Raw genomic sequence first — 21,803 nt, 5'->3', positions numbered from 1 at the left:
GATTTTGTTAAGGCTTTTTGTTAAGAATTTTCAAAACCCGATCGAAGGAAAGACGATTTTTTATAGAACGAAGGAAGAATTTACTCTGATTTTTTTATATAATTCGTGAAATTGTCATTTCGAATGAGAAAAAAAAATCTGCAATCGTGCTGGGAGCAGAGTACAGTACCCGTTTTTTAACTTTTCCAGCAATTTTAAGCCATTTCCGATGCAGGGATCTAAACTATGTTCAATCGAAGGAATGGGAAATTCCCGTCGGAAATATATGTTGAAAACGAAAAAAAATACCTCTACTGCAACAAAAGGTTTCGTGAAGAACTCAAAACACAAAAAAATGACGTAGTAAGCAGAACAAAATTGAAAAAAAATGAAAACACAAAAAAATTTACCTCTTTTTAACAATAAGAAACTCATATGAGAAGCCTCAACGAAATCAAATTTTTTAACGTACGAAACTATATCAATAATTGGCGAAAACACCCATCAAAAGTATTTTACAATAGTAGGGGAGGGTGGGGTAAAACGGACACTTTAGACTTTTTTAAAATTATTCATAACTCAGAAACAAATTGATCAATTGAGCTCAGTTTAGGCTCGTCACAAAGGGAAAGAATTGTTCTTTGTATTGAAAACAAAGTTATTAAATTTTATCAACATTTCAACCCCTCATTAACATTTTGAAAAAAGTCAAAAGTGTCCGTTTTACCCGAATCTCTCCTATATTTCCACCAACGCGTGCGTTCAGAGAATACTGACCGAATACCTTTGTTATAAAAAATTCAATAAACAACAAATAAGATCCAACGCGTATGAAAAAATCGTATAGAAATTTTATATACGGATTGTGTATAGAATTTCTATAGGAGTTTTGTATATGATATTTGGATATTTCTATACGGATATTTTTTATACAAATTTTTTCTATATGATTTCTATAGATTTGATCCTATACGATCCACTGCCACATGTATAAAAACATTTTGTATGGAGTTGCGACATTTCTCTACGTTTTTCTCTGGAGCGTTTAGACATCTTTCGCACGAAAACAAAAGTTTATGTAAAAATTTATGTATACAAATAATTCGTATAGAAAATATTCGTATAGAAATATCCGAATATCATACACGGAAATCCTATAGAATTTATATACGCAATCCGTATAGAAAATTTCTATAGGTTTTTTTCATACTTGAAGAGCGACTAGTTTTACAGGTGGAGCGAATCATCCAGTGTTTGTGAAAGAATAAAATTTTCCAGTACCAGTGTTTGAAACGATCAAGTTTGATAATAACTTAAAGATGAGAAAAATTCCAATGCGTTTCATGGGATCGATGGACATTTTATTGCATTTCGAAGAGGAAAAAAACTACATTTCCTTAAATTAAGGGAAGATTACTATCAGTTATCGAAATTACTGGGCTTTCAATTGAATGTATGGTACCCATACGTTCTATAAATGCAAAAAAGTAAGAATGCGTACGGGAAAGAACAGAGTTCATTGTCCGATTGTGCTTGGCAAATGCCAGAAGCATAAAATGGAGACGACGGTCCAATATGCTTAACACTCCGTTGGTCGCGCAAAAGTTATGAACACCGTTGGTCGCGTCGTATGCGCCACGCCGCACCAGCATAAATCGACATAATGATAAATTTTAAAGATATAGGAAAAATCTAAAAACAAGCAGCGCGACCGAAGCCATTTGACAGATTACATATCACTGCTACTCTGCACGTATTTTTTTCTCCTCTTTTAATTTATATCAATTTCATTGGTAATAGGCTTCCGAATGGATCCCAATGTATGTTTTCAAAAAATGAAGGCATAAGGATTACCATTTTTTGAAAATATTAAGGCCAATCCCACTCATATTTCATGACAAAAAATGACTTTTTCTCTCAAGAATTTTGGGTGAATTGACCTAAAATTTGATATATATATTTGGTTTCTTGATAATCCTAACTAGAAACCAAAGTTTCAAAAGGTTTCCCTGACTTTTAACCATGTCATACACGGAGAAAAAAATTACTGTGCCAGCACGGTAAAATTGGTTCGTTTCGACAAAACCGGAAACATTACCGTACCAGCACCGGAAAATTTTCTGTGGAGTACAAGAATTTTTCACGGTAAATCCAAGAAAAATTGCTGTAGCCCACGGCAGAAATTCCGGTGCTGGCAGGAGAATTTTTCTGGGCCCGTCCAAATGAACCTATTTTACCATGCTATCAACCAATTTTTCTGGAATTTTTTTCTCCGTGTAATGCGCAAAAGTGAATTCCGACCAAAAAATATAAAAACGACGATATCTCGAAAAATTCCTATGGGATGGTACCCATATTTTGCTGCATCTAGATGGATAACATCAAAACGCACATTTTGAAAAAATAATTAAAATCGGCCCAATAGTTTTTGAGCTATTGAGTAAAAGAGTTTCATATAAAAAGCTGAATATCTCCGAAACTACAGGTCTGATTTCGTTCATACAAAATCCCAGACTTTGGTACCATAAGACCTAAAATCATACCAAGTTTCAAGTTTCTATCTCGATTATTTGTCAAGTTATCGTGCGAACAAGCGATCACAGCGAAAAAAATGGAAAACCGAGAATCAAACTACATTCTCAGGGTGTAATGGTCTTTCTTCAATCCAATTAAATAGGTATTATCATAACGAGTATTCTGAAAAAAAATTGAATCAGTCGAATGTTTCAGGAGATATCGGCAAAAAAGGATTTTCGAAAAATTGCAATATCTCAAGAATCGCTCAACCGATCGAGCCAAAATCTAGCACAAATTTGAGTCTCAGCAGTACCAATTAGCAGCCAGAATTTCAGCATCATTGATGTAACGAATCAAACGTGACATTTTTTCAATTGTACATTCATCTCAAAGGCCAGTGATTTCAGAAGAAAATGTCAGTCGGCCTTCTGTTGCTAGAAAATTTTTCAACAAATAATGGCCTTTGATATTTCCTGGTGAAACCACGCATTACAGTCTGTAATTTATAGGGAGAAAAATTTACCTGCAAAATTAGAATCATACAAGAACTTCAGTGTTCTTCTGGGGAAAAACGCGATTCCCAACATCCTAATCTGCAATGGAATTCTCAAATATTGAGAAGCTGAGAATTTACCGAAAGATACTTATCTCCACTCACTGTTTATATGAAAACTGCAAAAATAGTTGAGTTTTTCGTATGGTCCAAGGGAAAGGTGTTGACATTCTGATTTTCTAGACAAATTTTTCTTCATGCATTGAGATAATTGCATATCACTTAAATGTTACTTCATTGCAGACATAATTTTTGCTTCAAACATCTCTCGTTACTTAATGATTTCTCGTTCAAGGTTTTTACGCGAGGATTTCTTCAATGGAAGACGTGAAGAGTAAAGTTTTCGAGTACATAAAAGTACTCGCCAGGCCCATGGTGCTGTACCAGCATGATCACCCCATTCACTGGACACCTGCTTATGTGGGTGGCGAGGTACTTATGAATGAAAATATGTGGGATTCTGTCAATAAAACCATATTGTTCTGGTTTCCCACTGAATTCAATTATTCCTTTCATTACAGACTGGGAGATATGGACAAGAGGGACACCCCCAACTCATGACTTCAGTCACAGCGCCCATTTTGGATCGTCGTAATCACACGGTAACGGTAATATTCGAATTTACAAAATAATCAATGAGAAAAAAGTACATTGACTGAAATGAAATTAGATGTTCGCATTAGAGTATTGAACCATAACTGCATAACGAGTTTTCTTTAGTTTAGTACAGAATGAAGCAATTACGATGATAAATGATTCTAGGAGATAATGTCTAGAAACAAAATTTTTTCTCGGAAATTCCTTCAGGTTAAGAAAAACCTAGATATATGTCAATAAATATAAAATCGAAAAATAACACTTTAAATGTTAATTTGAACCTGTTCTCCTGTTTTTCAAAAATCTGAAATTTTTTTCGGAAAATTAGGAAAAGTTCCGATCGAAATCATCTTTAAACCTGCCGCACAGCCGAAAAACCAAATCAAGAATCAAAAAATGGATAATTTGAAAATTAATTTCTTATGGTTTAAGATTTTTTTTTATACTTTTACTTTATACTAGAAAACAAGCCGGAAACATTCGATGAACTGTTAAGAAGGCACAATAATCATTTCGATCCAATTTTGAATTTATTCTTCTTTCAATCAAATTACTTTAGCTGTGCAGCACACGAGCGGATAATTTTAGGAAAAAAATCGGTGAAAAACGTGGAGAACAGGCTTACATCAACGCGTGAAGTTTTATTTATGGATTTTAACCATAAAGTTGAAGAGGGGGAGCAAAATGATAACCATTTTTTTCAATTCAGAAAATTTCCGATCAAAAACGATGTTTTGAATTTTTGTAAAGTATTTTTTAACACGTTAAATTAAATAGAATAGTCCCGGTGGCTTGGTGCAGTGGGTAAGTTCGTTGCCTCACATGCGAAAGGTTCCGAGTTCAAATCCCGGCCGGGTGGAATGGTGCGATCTAACCATTTAAAGTCTTTATCATCATCGCAGTATACCCTTACCGGGTCGAAGCGATGTAAAATGACGATAAAAAAGTTAAATAGAAGAAAGTTTAATGTAAAATGTTTAATCATACGTAGCACCTCTTATTAAGTCACGGAACCTCTGCTAGCCGAGAAATCTTCTTTTCTATTCATACACTGAGAGAAAAATTTCCTAATACACGGAGATGACATAAAATTAAAAATTACAATGTGAACATATTAATCGAGGACCATACCGAAACAACTTTTAAAATTTGATTCATGTGAACCGAATTTTTACTCGTGACAAATTAAATTTTACTTTTATTGTACCACTTTCTACTATACCGACACGCAATTTTTACTATGTTCAACAATAAATTTTGAGGGTGGCGAGTATGGTCCTCGCTTACTATGTTCACATAGTAAAAAATAATATTTTTTTTTTCCGGGTATGTTGACTATATTTGCTTGAAACAACTAAATTATTTTCAATGGCTTAAATCATAGAAGGTTTGCGCTTTACAGAACTCGAATAAATTCTCATTTATCACCAAAGTTCCACGTCACATGATGAATATATTACATATCGAAACATTGGAAGTGTATCAATAAAATCATGAAAACAATAAATATTTGGCGATTTTTCCACGCGATTTCCATGAGTGCATTCGCGACAAAATCATACTTGAGTACAAGAATATTTTAAAGCATGAGATTTTTCGCGGGCCACGATTGAAGAAAAATTACTTGCCTCAAGTAAATATGTTTCAGACATTACAATTTTTTTTCTCATTGTAACTATTGAGAAGAACCAAAAAAAAAATTGTCGAAAATTTTGCGGCCGGATTCTTCTACGACACTTGGCAGAATGGCCCATACTATAAATATTCGTTTGATTACATTTCCCATGATTGTGATGTTTGATAAGTCACTGTGTCCATTCCGCAGTTAATCCACGACAACTATAGATTCATTCATTTACTTTCATTGATGCAGGCAAAAACCGCTAATTTACTGGGAATTGTTGGAACTGATGTGCCAATTGAAGAAATTCAAAAGCTCGTCCCTCCATACAAGGTTTGTTTCAAAAAATTATCGAGATTTGTTCAATAATTTCAAGAGTGTTCAATTTTTTTCATTAGCTCGGTGTCAATGGTTACTCTTTTATCGTCGACAACAATGGGCGGGTCCTGTATCATCCCGATTTGCGTCCTTTGGTAAGAGTCTTCTCAATTGTTCTTCAATCCAAATGAAAATTGGTCTGTAATAGGATTCTATGAAGTATTTTTTTCATAGAATTCTTTCCACTGTAACAACGAATTAATAAAATGAGACGAGTCAACTCCAGTTCAAAGTGAGCCCCTGATAAATGGAGCAATTGTAAAATGTATGTAAATCTGAGACAGATTAGAGTAAAAGAGTTTTGTCATAGGGAGTCTTTTGTAAAGACATTGCAGTAAAGTGAAAACTCGAAAAAATGCCCCTATGAAATTTCGCGAATTTCTTTAAATTCTTAGATATTTTCCTAAAACTGATTGGGAACGAAAATTCTCTCATCTCGTTTTATTCCTTCACTGGAGTATTTTCAGCGATTCCGAACAAAAATAACGTTTATGTTTTCTCTTTCAACAGCCAACTGGTCTTTCTGTGAGTATAAAATATTACATTACAGAATATTTACATTACATATTATTTACAAATACGTTTCTGTAGCGAAGTCATTCAAAGAAATCAAAGATAAGTCTGGAAACGTGATATAGATGATTCTGTAAATATCTATGAACCGATCCGCATTATTAGCGACAAAAAATATTTCTTGATAAATGACTGTAAAGCTTCACGTACGTTACTCCCATAATTGTAAAATAATTCGACTGTCGTTTCTCGACTTATCTCATTCTCCAATTCCGGCACTAATAAATATAGTGTTTTGCGTTACAAGCGCGCCGGAGATTCCGTGCCTTCATGTACACATTTACACCAATAGTGCACTCCATTAGGGGAGAAAAATGAAATTTTGAATTGCACTGAAAAGTTAACCCTAGCCTGATCACCAAACGCGACCCTGCGATTGGTCACCTCCCCAGGGATTCCCCGCCGTTATTGAGGCTCTAGCGTTACCGAATTCGCTCTTAACTGCCTGGGCGCGTTTACCGAGTTTCCGGCAACGTCGCGTAATGGGCAATTTTATTTAACATGGGAAAAAATAATTCGTCTGTTCGAAATAATTTGTTTTCTTTAGGAATTTCGAAAAATATGTTGTTCTAAAAATTACATTTCAATTGACAAAATCAATTTTTTTGAGTTTTTCCGGTTAGCTAGTGAATTTTAATTACAGAAAAATGACGCGCGGTAGGGTTTCCCTCATAGGGTAACCAGTCGAGGGTTAATGGAACACGAAATTTTTGGGAAGTCGGAAGATGGGGATTCCCCGGCTTACTTAGTCCAATCAAAACATGAGTGCTCAAACCAAAATTATGCTGAACTAGCGAACAGGTGCTTCGCTAGAATACTTTGTACTATATTATTTTATTTTATTTTTTTCGCCTTTTCCGTCTTCAGGATTAGATTAAGTTACTTCGATGCATTCTTATTCTTGATATATATATTTTTGCCAACTGCAAAAGTGGACCTTTTACGGCCCTACCGACGAATAACTCCATGAAATATCTTTTCGAATAATGAAAGAATACCCATTAATTCGATTTCTATCCTTGTGTTTTGATAGAATGATGAATGTAATCACGAATTGAAGACTGAACATTTTTAAAAAAGGATAATCGGCTAGAAAATGGAAAAATTTGTTTTTCTTCATTTGCGTCGGTGGAACCTTGAAATTATTGTTTTTCCTTCAAATATGGAAAGGATATGAATATTTTCAAGTTTTATGATCTCATCTTAGCGAGAAGAAATGAAAAAATGCAAAATAACGTGGGCGGAAAGAAATAACAAATTGAATTTTTTAATGTCTCCGGAAAGTTTTAAAATCGATATATTTTTTCGAATAAAGTGAGAATACCCATAAATTTGATTTCTATCCTTGTCTTTCGATAGAATAAATAGAATAAATAACAGAAATTAAGAATTGAAGACTAAACATTTTATGTGATTATTATTATGTAATTTTTAATTAATTGAAAATTCGAGAATATATTTGTGTAAATTTTCCTGATTTCTATTGATTTTCATGGAATAATTGAACTGAAATTGTGAATTTTCAATGGCGGAATTCCCTAAAATTCCAGTGAAATGGTCACTAGATGAATATTTCTAAGAAATTTACAGAAATTTCCAGGCAAAAATTTCTAACAGTGTAGTACAGGTAGGCGGAAAAAATAGCGGAAGGAAAAAATAGCCGATGGGTGTAACACGTGTTGTGCGTAGCAGGCGACAAAATGATCGGTCATTTTTGGGGTAGACGGGAAAAATGACCGAAAATAAACGGTCATTTTGTCATCGGCTATTTTTTCCGTCGGCTATTTTTTCGTACATTCTGTAGTACACCTTATTCTTTATAGTAGCCTCCGAGTTCACTATTTATGGACGAACCTAGAGAGAAATTGTGTGCAGCTCATTTGAGCGGGTTAAGTTAAGCTTTACGTCCAAGGATTTCGTTGACGTCTGACCTGTAACTTTCACGCATTCGGTGGAGAAAACGTGCATTTCAGGATCATTAGCTTTTTCTCCCCAGAAAAAAAACGCATGAATAAAATTCATAAAAAAAGCTTGCGCCTTTGCTGAAGATTTCGATTGGATTTGTCTCGGAAATCTCACTGCTTTTCTGTTTTGTTTTTGTTCGGAGCCATTTAATAGCAATTATTTTATGGAAAAACTTGATAGGAAATTTCTATAAAACTCATTCTATTAAGATATTTTTTATGAAAATTCTCCGAAATAAATTTTTCAATTTGTTTTCCTTCATTTTTGCTCGTCCAATTGAAAAAAAAAACTAATAAAACAACTTGGAAAATCTAGAACGAAGAGTTTCTATAGAAAAGATCTCAGTAGGATACGTTGTACGGAGAAATTAAATTCTACTGACTTTTTCACAAAATATTAGAGAAAACTCACAGAAAAGCTACAGAATTTTCAAATCGAATTAGCGAGAAACTAATGGAGTTTTCAATGGAGTCCAATAAAAATCGAATATAATTTTCTAACGAATGGGCCGGATTTTTCCATGATTTTTTTTCGTACGTAGAACTTCCCAGAACAATGATATAAAAATACGCTTATTATGATGAATAATAATAACCCTTTCTACCAAATTTTCAACCATTTTTTACAGTATGAAAACTCTTTGAAGCCTCGTTACACGAGTGTTGATCTCTCCGAAGTGGAGTTATCCGAGGACGATGGCCCCACTCACCCTCTGAATAATTCGGGACTTCCGGATGTACGTATAGAAATACTTTTCAACCACTGAAACCCCTGGAATTACAAAACTCGTTGCATTTTCAGTTGAGACGAGATATGATTGACCAGAAAGAGGGCGAGATTAGTTTCGCCGTGAAAATCCATTACGACGATATGGTATGTACTCATTCCAAACTTTTTAATCGGCCCGCATTGTATAAATTTCAATTACTCTGAGTCATTCTTATGAATGTGTTGTTTTTCCAGAGAAGAGTAACAATTAGAAAGCACAACTACTTTTACAAACCGATTGCGGGGACTCCGTTCTCTCTGGGATTGGCATTGCCTGAGGGCTATGGCATGTTAGAAGTCAACGCCGAACTGGAAATAAAGCATGCGATAGTGAATGGTAATTAGAAATCACTTCTCAACATAAATTTTTCAAGTTTCAAGTTTTCTATAGTAACAATCACAATAGAATAAGTTATGCAGAAAGATGAAAATCTATTTATTAACTTCTTGATTTAAAAAGGAGGAAGTTATTGTAATGACCCTGAAAATCAAATTTGGAATTTTCATGATTTGTCGACGTTTCATGAGGTTAAGCATTATTTTCAATCATTTCTGGATACCTGATGTTTTAATGATGTGCGTCTGTGTATTTGTGTGTGTACGTATGTAAAACAAATTTTGTCCAACAATTTCTCCAGAACAAGTGGACCATCAAAAATTTTTGTTTTGCAATCGACGTGTCTTTGTGCAACTTACAACTGATTAATTTGTGAAGACGATCGTCTCAGCGGTTCTTCAGTTATCCTAAAAAATATGTGAAGAAATGCTAAAAACCGATTTTGCGTATAATAACGATGGGATTCAGATTAATTGTTTGCAATCGATGCATTGTCACTTATCACTAATATCCCGTACCGAGATCATTCAGAAATTAAGATCACACGCAAGCAAAAATTCCAGAGATAAAGGTGGCGCATTCGATAGAAATTTTCTCCGGATTCCTGCTGGGCTTCTATTAAAAATTCTATTATTGTTTCACCGATTCTATTGAAAAATTCTAAATAGAACTGATTTAATGAAAAATATTGTATAGATAAAATTAATAGAATTTGATATTTCTATAGAACTTATTCTATTGAGATATTTAATGTAGAAATTCCTCTACAATAAATTTTATAAGCTTTTTCCTTACGGTTCATTACTTTTCCTCGTCCAAGGATTGATATGGGCCCTTCCTCAAACTCGTAAAAGCGAAAATCATTACTGAAAATTATCGTTCATGACCAGTGCCATAGGGTTTTTTACTTGTGTGCTCAAGACGAGTAAAAAACCTCATGGCACTCGTCCTTCAAAATATACTCTTTCCATCTTTTCTCCTCTGATAAAAAAAATCGAACGAAAAAATTCGGGAAATTAAGGCCAAAACATTTCCATGGAAATATCACGATATAATAAGTTGTACAGGAAAATCAAAATCTATTGATTTTTTCCATACGTTTTTCATACACTTCGAAGGAAACCTTTGAAAGATGATATCATAAGACATTTTTATAGCTCATATAAAATTCTCTACACGGCAGTAGTTTTCCACCTAGTGGCGAAGGATATTTTTTATTACGGCGGTGGTGAGCGGCATTTTAGACACGCAGCTCACATGGTGCGAGGGTTCAGGAACGAAGTGACAAAAATTTGTCTTAATACTTCCTCCTAGCATTATCATTTGTAGTGATGCCGCGAGAGACTTCACGAGACATCACGAGATAATACTTTGGAGGCATTGTCTCGGTCTCAGTGAACACGAAAATTTTAGGTCTTGTCTCAGTCTCGAAGTACGCAGTACCGACTTCTCTCGTGATAGTTCCGAGTCAATTTATCTCATCTCGGTTTCTAGTTTTTCGCGCCTTTTCTATGTTGAAAACCGAGACGAGATGTTGAAAGCCGAGACAAAAACCGAGATTTGACATTGAAAAACATTAAAAACTTGACACCGAGATGAGATAAATTGACTCGGAGTCATTATGAGAGGAGTCGATACTACATATTCCGGGACCGAGACCATGTCTCTAAAGTATTGTCTCATAAAGTCTCTCGCGGCATCACTAATCATTTGCTGGAACAAGCAAATAATTAATGGAATTAATTTGTTTGTTGATTTATTTCATTCCACCATTACTCATTTCCAATAATTCATGATCTCTCTTGTTTCTTTCAGTGTTCGATTATTTCAATGGTACTAATTGGAAAGTACACCCTGACTGGGTCTACTGCGAGTACAGTTCGGCGTCAGATAAGAAATTTAAGTCCTCTGAGGAACGTATACTCCATTTCCTAGCAAGAACAAGAATGCCTGGATGGAAATGGATGTCAATGAGACCAAAGAGTCCCAGCTCGCATCATAATCAAGCGAGCAAGCCTGACAAAGACGCACATTACTGTAAGTATCCCAAAATTAAGTAGAATAGAGTTGCGATGAGTTGACGTAGTCCGTTGCTGTTATGAATTATCAAAATATGTCCGTGATGAGTGAGGCTCTTCGACATCGTTAGAAGACCATTCTCGTAGTCAGGAAAATTTACTTTGAAAATTTCTTATAACATCACTTATTACAGTAATTAGTTACTCATAAAGAAATGAATCGGCTAATCAGCATTTCTGAATTAAAACGTTCCATAAAAATAAAATTGTGGTGCCTTTTTCGTTTACAAAATTTAATTCACAAAATGATGAATTGATTGAAAAATTACATTCAACTTGCAGATCAATCTTTATTAACACGAAATAAATAATTAATAATTGCAGGTGATAAAAGACTAGTTCAGTCTCTCGTACTGGACGCAGTTGTAACTGGTGGATTTAATAAGAGGGACAGTAATGCAATGCACAAGGAGGATAATCAGAAGTAAGTACACTCCATCACATCGAAAAAAAAAATGGAAACTAAAATAATCTACGAAAAAAGGACGAGTAAAGCATGCATTGCAATTAATTACTTGTTGACCCACGCACCTTTTCGATGCACAATCAGCACACACTCTTCTATTCACCAAAATGCATTGAGCAATACTCTAAATGTAACCGTTTTTCTTAGCTAGAGGAAAAATGCACTAGAAAGTTTTCTATAATTTTTTCACAATGACGTGGATGGCTGCTTTGTACATTCGAACATCATCAGATTTTGACGACTGAGTATCGTTCACTCAATTTTGCACATCCATGTATTAAAGAAGTACAGAGATTTTCTTCTCACACTGTTCTATTGAGCACATTGCACTGAGTTGAATCCAGGAATAATGGTAGGCGGAAAAAATGGCCGAATATGACCGGTCATTTTGTCGGTTCCCACACACAACGCGTGACTACCCATTGGTTATTTTTCCTTCGACTTTTTTTTCTTACATTCGGGAATAATGGAATGAATACTTTAAACTTTTAAATAAAAAAGCTATCAACAACTTGTTCAATTGTTAATGAAATAGGGTAAAAATTGTTCGTCAAGTGAGCTCAAGTGTTGAAACTGTGTCTGAGTGATGACTATTTCTTCAGAAAATCAAATGTCTATTGTTTTTTATAGAGAAAGTCAATATATAAGTCCTGTAGAAACTAGGGGTTACGCCTCCTGCTCACTCCGCTCGCCAACCCCCATATGACCCAGATATGACCTCCATATGATCCTCATATGACCTCCATGATCCTTATTCTGGCCCTCATGACCCTTATTCTCTTCCTCGTGATCCTTATTTTGACTCACGATCCTTATTCTGACCCTCGTGACCCTTATTTTGACCCTTGGGACCCTTAATTTTGGAGTCTTAATTTCGAGTACGAAATGTTCATCACCAGAAGTCGATTTGGATTTTTATAAAATAGAGCGATTCTTTGGAATAAATTCCCAATTTTTTTTTCACTGGATTTTCTTCCCTTTTCTACCGGAAAAAAACACAGAAAAACCGTGGAATTTTTCGATAGGACAGGTGAAAAACTAATGTTCAATAGAAATTGAAATTTTAAAAAAGTTCAATAGTAATCCAATAGAACTTCCCAGCGAAAGCGTTAGCTATTTCTATTCAAGTTTGTTTCTTGGTAACAAAATGCGATATTTCATGTACACTAGTCCCGATCACATAGATTTTTTTTTTGTGGCGTGTAATTCCTGAATTACACGCCTGTTACTGAACTCAGGAATAAGAAGTACACGTGTGAGAAACGTCCTTTTAATGCTGAAGAAAATTTCACACATTAACATAGACTCCCTCTGATTATTGTTGCATAAATTACTGCTCGATAAGATCGTTTTTCATATGAGTAAAATCTAATGCTATCTAATTCTGCATCGATTCGAAGAATGTTGTACACGGCGTGTAATTTACCAGAGTGACTGAAATTAAAGCCCTTGAAAATGTTTCTTTCCGTTGACTGCAATTCAACTCTGTGCGAAACATTGCATTTCAAACTAAGCTATATTGATATAATGAAAAAATCTAAAAAATCAAGTGTGTGAAATTCGTCCTCGTAAATCTGAAAATGTCCGAGAGTAGGAAACAACAACGTGAATGAAAAGAAATAATAGAACAGAAAACACCATCAATGAAGAACGAGAAATGTTATTTCGTCAGATTAATTGTTTTGTATAGATAACAATGACTGTATGAGTAAATCAAGAAGCGATTCGCCCATTATTATAACCCGGCAATGAGGATGAACGTCTCAGGGAACGCTTGCAAAACTACGAGGAACTGAACAAATGACTTGGGTTGAACTTATTAATCGAATTACCCACGATACAATCTCATGGGGTAAATTGAGGCGAGGGTAATACAATACACAATGAGGAATAATGAAAAAAAAAATTGAGCTTCCATTTGGGAGCAAAAAACATTGATAATATTTGCTTTAAGAACACTCTGCACCTGTTTTTATCAAAACACCTATATTTTTTTATTTATAAATATTTATACTTTATTGCAGTTATTTTTATTACATTATTTATTATTGTGTGTCTCCACCGCCAGCCCCATTGCCATACTGATGGCTCTTCTGCACAGGTAATTTTATTATGCACAATTATACGTTTAAACCTCACTTCGCAGTATTGCACGGTAAATATGTCACGGTCATTCAAGGTGATTGTGTTTTTGGTGTGCACTGATGAAACAGCCCTCAATTATCATTATTACTTCTGTGATTATGATGTATTGATTTTTGTTCCCATATTTTTTGTTAGTTTTTTTTGTTTCATTTGCGAAGTCATAAGCGGAATGAGAGAATTAATTGAGAGATGATGTTTTTTTTTCAAAACTCAATCGAATAAAGAATGGAAGGAATAAAATGATAGTAAAATTTGAAATAATTTAAGGGTAAAGGGATTGAAGGAGTTGTTTCGATTTCACTTTGAAGTCAGTTTTCTGAGGATATTTCAGAATTTGCAGGAGTTAACACGCACGAAAAAAATTAATAGAAAAACATAGCGAATTCGTTAAAGAATTCTGTTGGATTTCTATTGAACTTTCTATTACGTTTTCACCGATTCTATTGAAATGTTCAATAGAAAATATTCATCAGAAAAAGTCAATAGAATTCGATTTTTCTATATAACTTATTCTTTTGGATATTTTCTATAGAATTTCCTCAGTTCAAAGTTTCCAAGGTTTTTTCATTCTATTTTTCTTTGCGTCGTATTAAGAAAATCAAACAAAAAACTTAGAAAATTTGAACTGAGGCAATTCTATAGAAAATATCTCAATAGAATAAGGTATACAAAAAAATCCAACAGAATTTTTCTACGAATTCGCTAGGTTTTTATATTAAATTTTTTGCTACGTGAAGAATATTTTTGTGGAGATCTTTGCGTAACTAAGTGAAAGCTACAAAAAAGGTCTCGATGAAAATACGTCTGTCCCTCGGATTCTGAAATATTTGTCAACAACTATATTCCGAGTCGATTCGAATCTTCTCGATTAACCCCTTTAGGACTAAATTGTTGGAGGATTTCCGGATTATTAGGAAGACACATTGTAGAAATATCTACTCATTGTCTTCATTTTGAAATTTTCCACCCATCATTAATAATTACAGAGATCAATGCTGTAGTGAAGATATGAGAGGAGATGAGTTAACAATTTACGTGTAAATTATTCAGAGAATCATGGAAACGATGAAGTTTGAGAAAATCATCCGGAAATCTGTTTCGCAGATGAATTTCTTCAAGCTTCTATATTCCAAAGAGATTTTCAAAATAACACGTAAGACGGCGTGGGCTTGTATCGCTTAATTTCGTGAATACTGTGAAAAGTGGGAGGTTCAGCAGAATTTATCAAGAAATCTTCTGATGAATTTTGATAAACGTTCTCATTTCACAGATATTCACAAACAACTTGTACATTGAGAGCATGAACAACCCAATATTACAAAAATAATCTGGTTTGCTAAGAAGGTAGTACAAATATTCGATCAATTCTGATATAATGTAAACAATACTGATACTGAATGAAAAATTAATTCTTTTTCCGAAAGGAGATAATATTCTCAACACGATAAGAAAAGTTTGAGATAAGAAGATGGAGTCATTTCTTTCAAACTCATCACAATTGAGGGCAAGTGAAAGTCATATTTCAGGAATATCTGGAAATTTTCTGTTGTATGACTTTTGCATTCATTCATTACAAAATCAGAGGATTCGTGATTCACTGGGTCGAAGCTTTTAGAATTATGAATCATTTTCTCAACCCCTGACACAAAGAAAAATTTTTTTGAGCCAAGAAATTCAAATCATAAAATTTACGGGATTTGCACATGGCCTGTTTTATCATACGGAATTCTTCTCCCTGAAAAAATTAGTTTTGCGATATTAGGTCATTTTTTCTCTCAGTTTGCGCAAGTTTCGGACTCGTCTCGTTTCATCCCTTCATGAGTGAATATATTTGGCTCAGGATCAATGATAGCTCGTGATTGGAAAGATCGAGTTATCATTCTAGTGAAAGATGTGTTTGATTTGTCGAGCGAATGAAATCCATTAATTTCTCCCTTCGATTTTGCAGCCAAGGAAAGGGGAGATTCGACATTGTCCGGAGTTTCATTGCAACGAGGAGTGGCCTCTTGCGATGGCACGATCATCAAGAGAATAAGGAGGCTGATGATGAACCGTAAATTCTTATACTACATTACATTAATTCAATGATCAATTTTTTTTTGTCCGAAAAACGAAAAATTTCTATTGGAATTTTCTCAAAGTTTGCATAGTAATTTGGTTTCGATTGTGTTATGCGAATGAAGGGGAAACAAATTTATGTTTTTGGTTGAACAGGCATTTTGCTGATATGAACAAAAGAGCTATGGACACTTCTTGGTACAAAAGAGCTGCTGAGCAACATGCCATTGAACCAATGAGTTTTGTCTTCAGTGTACCATCCAACGCAGGTAAATGTTGGGATGTTTATGAGGTGTTCCATGCCAAATGAGTCAACGGTTGACCCTCACCCTCTTGGAAATTGATCTCGATTTTTTCCGCGATGGGGGGAGGGGGGGGGGCTGGAAAAACTATCTCTCAATTTTTTCAGTTTTTTTTCGACAGTCCATTTCGGAGATATGATTTTTTCTTTGTTTTCTTGTTTTTTTTTCAATAACTCGAGTTCTATTTATCCGATTTTGATTTATGATACGTCCAAATTACATAAGAGTATATAAGAATATTTTTTATATATTTTTTCAATCCCTAGGCGCTCATAATACCGAATTAAAAAAAAAAAAAAGTTGAAAAACTTGAATTTTCAAAATTATGTCACGTTTTATTTTTCTTTTATTTTTCATCTTTTTCTCAGTAACTCTTGTAATCAAAGCAAGTTTTTTGAGCCGTTATACAAGTTGGGTTTCGTCCTAAATCTGCTCTATTTTCAATTTTTTCTTCTCGAAATTCCACGAAGTTGGTCAAAATACCCCAAAATAGCGTTGATCGAGTTTGATCATAAACAGTATGAAGTGAATTTAAATGTATACTTATATGTTACATATGTTTTCGATGCATAATCGACGTCGTTTTGGGGTGTTTTCACAAAATTTGCAACATTTCGAGAAGAAAAAATTAAAAATAAAATAGATTCAGGACGACACCCAACTTGTATGACGGCTTAAAATACTTGGTCTGATGATAAGTGTTACTAAAAAAAGATGAGAAAAATAAAAGGTGACATAATATTGAAAATTCAAGTTTTTCCATTTTTTTTTGAAAATTCGGTGTTATGAGCACTTAGGGATTGAAAAAAAAATTACCTGAAGTCTTTTTACAGATGGTAGAAAATGGAAAATTTTGACGCATCATGAATAAAAATTGACTGAATAAAACCCGAGTTATAGAAAAAAAAATGAAAAAACAAAGAGAAAATCTTATCTCCGAAATGTGCTGTCGAAAAAATTTGAAAAAATGGTTTTTCTAGGCCCCTAATCGTAAAAAAAATTGAAATCAATTTCCAAGAGGATGAGAGTCAGCCATTGACTCATTTGACATGGAATACCTCTTATAAATTGTTGTGAATTTGAGCGAATTTTGCGGAAGACACTCACAGAAACAATTAAACTTTTTATAATTATTCTTTTAATCTTCAAATTATTATGTTCCAAGACGAGCGATTTCAGAACATAATGTAAGCAGATCTCTCTTGGTGCTGTGACACTTCCAAAACAAAAATGTTTTCTATTAATTCCTACTGAAATCCCCCATGAGTGAGATAACACCATTTGAATATGATGAATTCTGTCGAATTTGTTGAGAATTACAAATATTTTGTTAAGGTATGGGTGGCTGTAATGCTTTCTACATTGGATGACAAAGCTATGGTAAATATCGGCACAATTCATTCAGACATATTAGTTGATTATTGACATTTCTAGGGATTTAGTAGGGTAAGGAGAAATCATCAGAAAGCCATTTTTGTAGGAAATTTTCTCAGCTGCAAGATCGATCTTCTGACATCTTTTCTTCTGGGATCACTCATTTCGAAAATGATTGCCTTATCAACAAGGATGTTATGCTTGGCTTTTAATCACGTTATTACTGAATTTTTGTGCTATTTCTCTACTTCTGGATAGAACAACACGGCCATAATATCGTGAATAAGTTTGAAAATTTGTAAATTTGATGTCACGTATGCAAAAACTTCATAGAAAAATCTAGTGATTTCACTTGATAATTCTATTGAAATGGTAAATAAAAAATATTCTATAGAAACAGTAAATAGAATTCGATTTTTCTCCACAACTTATTCTATTAAGATATTTTCTATAGAATTTCTTCGGCTTAAGAAAAATAGAATGAAAAAAACTTGGAAAATTTGAACCGAGAAAATTCTATAGAAAATCTATAGAATACTTTCTATTGAACATTTCAATAGTCTTGAGCAAAAAGTCATAGAAAGTTTACTAGAATTGTCTAGCGAATTCGCTAGGTTTTTCTATTAAATTTTTCCGTGCGTGATCTCATTATGAAAACCTTATATTGCCATTCTCTTTTCGCAATTTCGAAAAAATGCAGAACCGCCAATTTTTTTCCAACAGTTCACCAGGGTCGATTGTTTTTACTAAAAATTAATTTCCATTTAATTAGCGGAGCTCTCGGAGCCTCTGGTAACAGCAACGCATGCGGTTTATGTCGAGATGAGAAACGGCCACAAAGCACCAGCGGCTGTGGTCGGCCTCCAATTCCAGCATTCGTCTCTGGCGACTCATTTCATGAATATTACTTCCACGGTATCACAAAAAAAATGATAAATTTCCGTTAAAATTAAATTCATTTTTTACTTTGATAACATGACCATTTCCTTCCTTACAATTGCAGTGTTCAAATTGCAAGAAGAATTGCGCCTCTGAAGAGCTTGATTGCTATATTTTGGATAATAGCGGATTCATTATAATAAGTGAACGCCATGAACACACAGGGAAATTCTTTGGAGAGATTGACGGGACCATCATGGATTCACTTGTACAGGATAAAATTTATCGGTAACTTCATCAATTCAATTCATTCATTCATTCACGGAATGAAGATAACTGAATCAACGTTCTGGTAAAATTATTGGATGGAATTCCAGATCAATTTTTTCAGCACGTGTGCGAAAAGTGAAATTTTACGCAACGAAAGTGCGCAAAATCTCAGTTTCCACACGTTGCGCGGAAAAATAGGGTTGGACACTCGTGAGAAGTGTTTTTTGACCCTTGGGAGGGTAGCGCTGCACACCTCCTACGGGTCAAAAAAGATATTTTTGTAATACCTGCCTCAAAAGTTCACTTTTCGAAACCGTTTAGTGTGTGTAAAGTGGTTGTTTTACGCACACCGTGCACAAAAGCAACCACTTTACCCCCACTACGGTTTCGAACAGAGAACCCGGCAGGTATTACGAAAAATAGGATGTGTTAAGCGTGCGTGCGAAAAAGTGGTTCTTTATGCACTTGTAACACAATATGCTATTTCGATAGAATTTTTTCGGCTCAAATTTTCTAAGTTTTTTTGTTTGATTTTCTTAATGAGAAAAAAAGAAAAAGAAAATTTAAAAAACTTAGAACATTTGAGCCGAGGAATTTCTATAGAAAATATCCAAAAGAATAAGTTATATAGAAAAATCGAATTCTATTGACTTCTTCTGATGAATATTTTCTATTGAACATTTCAATAGAATCGGTCAAAACGTAATAGAAAGTTCAATATAAATCCAATAGAATTTTCCAACGAATTCGCTAGGTTTTCTATTATTTTTTTTCTTGTCTGTGATATTGTGTTACTAGCGCATAAAGTTGCACTTTTTCGCACACCCGTGTAACACATCCTATTTTTTGTGATACCTGCCGAGTTCATTGTTCGGAACGCTAGTGGGGGTAAACTGGTTGTTCTTGTGCACGGGTGCGTAAAGTTCAATGCCGTGCGGAAAACAACCGCTTTACGCACACTAAACCGTTTTGGAAAGTGCACTTTTGAGTCAGGTATTACAAAAAATCTTTTGTATAGATGAAAATAATTAACAAAGGAGTCACATTTGCGTTCTACCACCTCAGAGTTGATAAACAGTAATGAGTTGTTACATTCTCTTCTCCCCAACTTCATGCATTAATCGTTTCACTCTCTCCCATCAGCAAAGTTACAGTGGTGGATTATCAGGGCGTCTGCTCACCCCAGGAGTCATATTTATCAGGGGCACCGAGAAGTGTTTCCCAATCGATCCTGAAGACGATGGGATCAGCACTCGGCCTACTTTGGGCCTCGTTCCTCAGGCTAAACCTATACGAATCAATCACTCCTGCGTTGGGATGGCCTGGAGATGAACAACGTGGTAAATATTCCTGATTCCCCTCATTATCACGCCAGTCTGTGCAACATCATTCATAAAAATAAATTATGTCTCGTGCAGACGACACTGAAGTCAGAGACGAAGAGGAGACTCTCGACGAGATTTATCCCCCAAATCTGTCAGAAGATCGTCCCGCAGCCGAGAGTGACAAGATCCTCCAATATCCAGCATCTGTGCCCACCGCATCTCCAGCTCATGCCACATCACCTCCATATGTGCTCAACAAACTGCGCACGTGTGAGAAGAAAACCGATTTATACATTCTCCAGCCTGAAAGGCTCAATACCAGTGGCCAGAGTAATCCCTTAAAGGGTAAATTGACTAATTGTCATGTCACAGGTTGCGAGAGGTACGTAACTGATTATTAAACGATTCACTTTATACCCAGAATTTAAATGAGGTATTCCATGTCAAATGAGTCAACGGCTGACCCTCACCCTCTTGGAAATTGATCTTGATTTTTTCTACGATTGGGGGACTAGAAAAACTATCTCTCAATTTTTTCAGATTTTTTTAATAGTCCATTTCGGAGATATGATTTTTTCTCTGTTTTTTCGTTTTTTTTTCAATAACTCCAGTTGTATTCATCCGATTTTGATTTATGATACGTCAAAATTTAGATTTTCTGCCATGTATAAGAATACTATGAGTAATTTTTTTTTCCAAGCCGTAGGTGCTCATAATACCGAATTTTCAAAAAAAAAGTTGAAAAACCTGAATTGACAAAATTATGTCACGTTTTATTTTTCTCGTATTTTTTTCAGTAACTCTTGTAATCAAAATAAATATTTTGAGCCGTCATACAAGTTGGGTTTTGTTCTAATTTTTTTTTCAATTTTTTCTTCTCAAAATTCCACGAATTTCGTCAACATACTCCAAAATGGCGTTGATTGACTTGAATTATAAACAGTATGAAATGAATTTAAATGTATTCTCATATGTTACATATTTTTTTAATCCATAAGGGAAGTCGTTTTGGGGTGTTTTGACCAAATTCGTGGAATTTTGAGGAGAAACAGTAAAAAATAAAATAGATCTCGGACGAAACCCAAGTTGATGACGGCTCAAAATACATGTTTTGATTATAAGAGTTACTGAAAAAAAGATGAGAAAAATAAAAAGTGATATGTGACGTTTGGGATTTTAGTACACTATTAGTTGTATCTTAAAATCCACGGGTCGTCAGTTGACCCTTTCGCCTAGCTAGCGATACCGGTGAGCTTACGGATCGTCAGCTCACGGGGAAACTAATCGGGAAGGGAGATTTAGGAATGGTTCTCCTCCCAAATAACCAGTAACACTCCAAGTTATCCAATCATGAGAATATAATTAACTAATAGGAAGGTTACACGACAAAATGGGTTAAATGGGTACGGCGTACGCGGATCTAGATTTTTGGAGAAGGCCAACGTCTGGACATTTCGGCCTCCCACCGTACTCTGCCTTGGAGCAGAGTCGCAAGGCGGTTGCAAATCCAAAATGCTTGATAAGCACTCCCACGGTTTTACCGTCAAAGAGCTCAGGTTGACTCTTGTTACACCGTGTGACTGCTTATTCAGCATCGGACCCGCAAATACTTTTGTTA

General features: G+C 34.7%; 1 protein-coding gene across 4 annotated transcripts in view; it reads left to right on the top strand.

The window, feature by feature from the left end:
• Positions 1-21,803, top strand: part of LOC107038495 (voltage-dependent calcium channel subunit alpha-2/delta-3) — a 33,248-nt gene that overhangs the window by 8,553 nt on the left and 2,892 nt on the right. Inside the window, exons 7-23 of one of the 4 annotated variants that reach the window (XM_015257633.1) lie at positions 3,345-3,481; positions 3,571-3,651; positions 5,520-5,600; positions 5,666-5,740; positions 6,156-6,170; positions 8,812-8,919; positions 8,985-9,056; positions 9,147-9,288; positions 11,104-11,325; positions 11,691-11,790; positions 13,901-13,933; positions 15,926-16,030; positions 16,192-16,304; positions 18,484-18,626; positions 18,715-18,878; positions 20,004-20,200; positions 20,279-20,567. In XM_015257633.1, coding sequence (XP_015113119.1) covers positions 3,345-3,481; positions 3,571-3,651; positions 5,520-5,600; positions 5,666-5,740; positions 6,156-6,170; positions 8,812-8,919; positions 8,985-9,056; positions 9,147-9,288; positions 11,104-11,325; positions 11,691-11,790; positions 13,901-13,933; positions 15,926-16,030; positions 16,192-16,304; positions 18,484-18,626; positions 18,715-18,878; positions 20,004-20,200; positions 20,279-20,567 — 2,077 coding nt within the window. Of the gene's footprint in view, positions 1-3,344; positions 3,482-3,570; positions 3,658-5,519; positions 5,601-5,665; positions 5,741-6,155; positions 6,171-8,811; positions 8,920-8,984; positions 9,057-9,146; positions 9,289-11,103; positions 11,326-11,690; positions 11,791-13,900; positions 13,934-15,925; positions 16,031-16,191; positions 16,305-18,483; positions 18,627-18,714; positions 18,879-20,003; positions 20,201-20,278; positions 20,568-21,803 lie in introns of all 4 variants that reach the window. The other 3 variants (XM_015257632.1, XM_015257635.1, XM_015257634.1) reach the window with 3 other exon arrangements.

Source organism: Diachasma alloeum, unplaced genomic scaffold (genome assembly GCF_001412515.2).
Source record: "Diachasma alloeum isolate Michigan unplaced genomic scaffold, Dall2.0 Dall_scaffold_00284, whole genome shotgun sequence".
NCBI classification, from domain to species: domain Eukaryota; kingdom Metazoa; phylum Arthropoda; class Insecta; order Hymenoptera; family Braconidae; genus Diachasma; species Diachasma alloeum.
The sequence above is the reverse complement of the archived record's forward strand: the minus strand, read 5'-3'. Positions and strand labels throughout refer to the sequence as shown.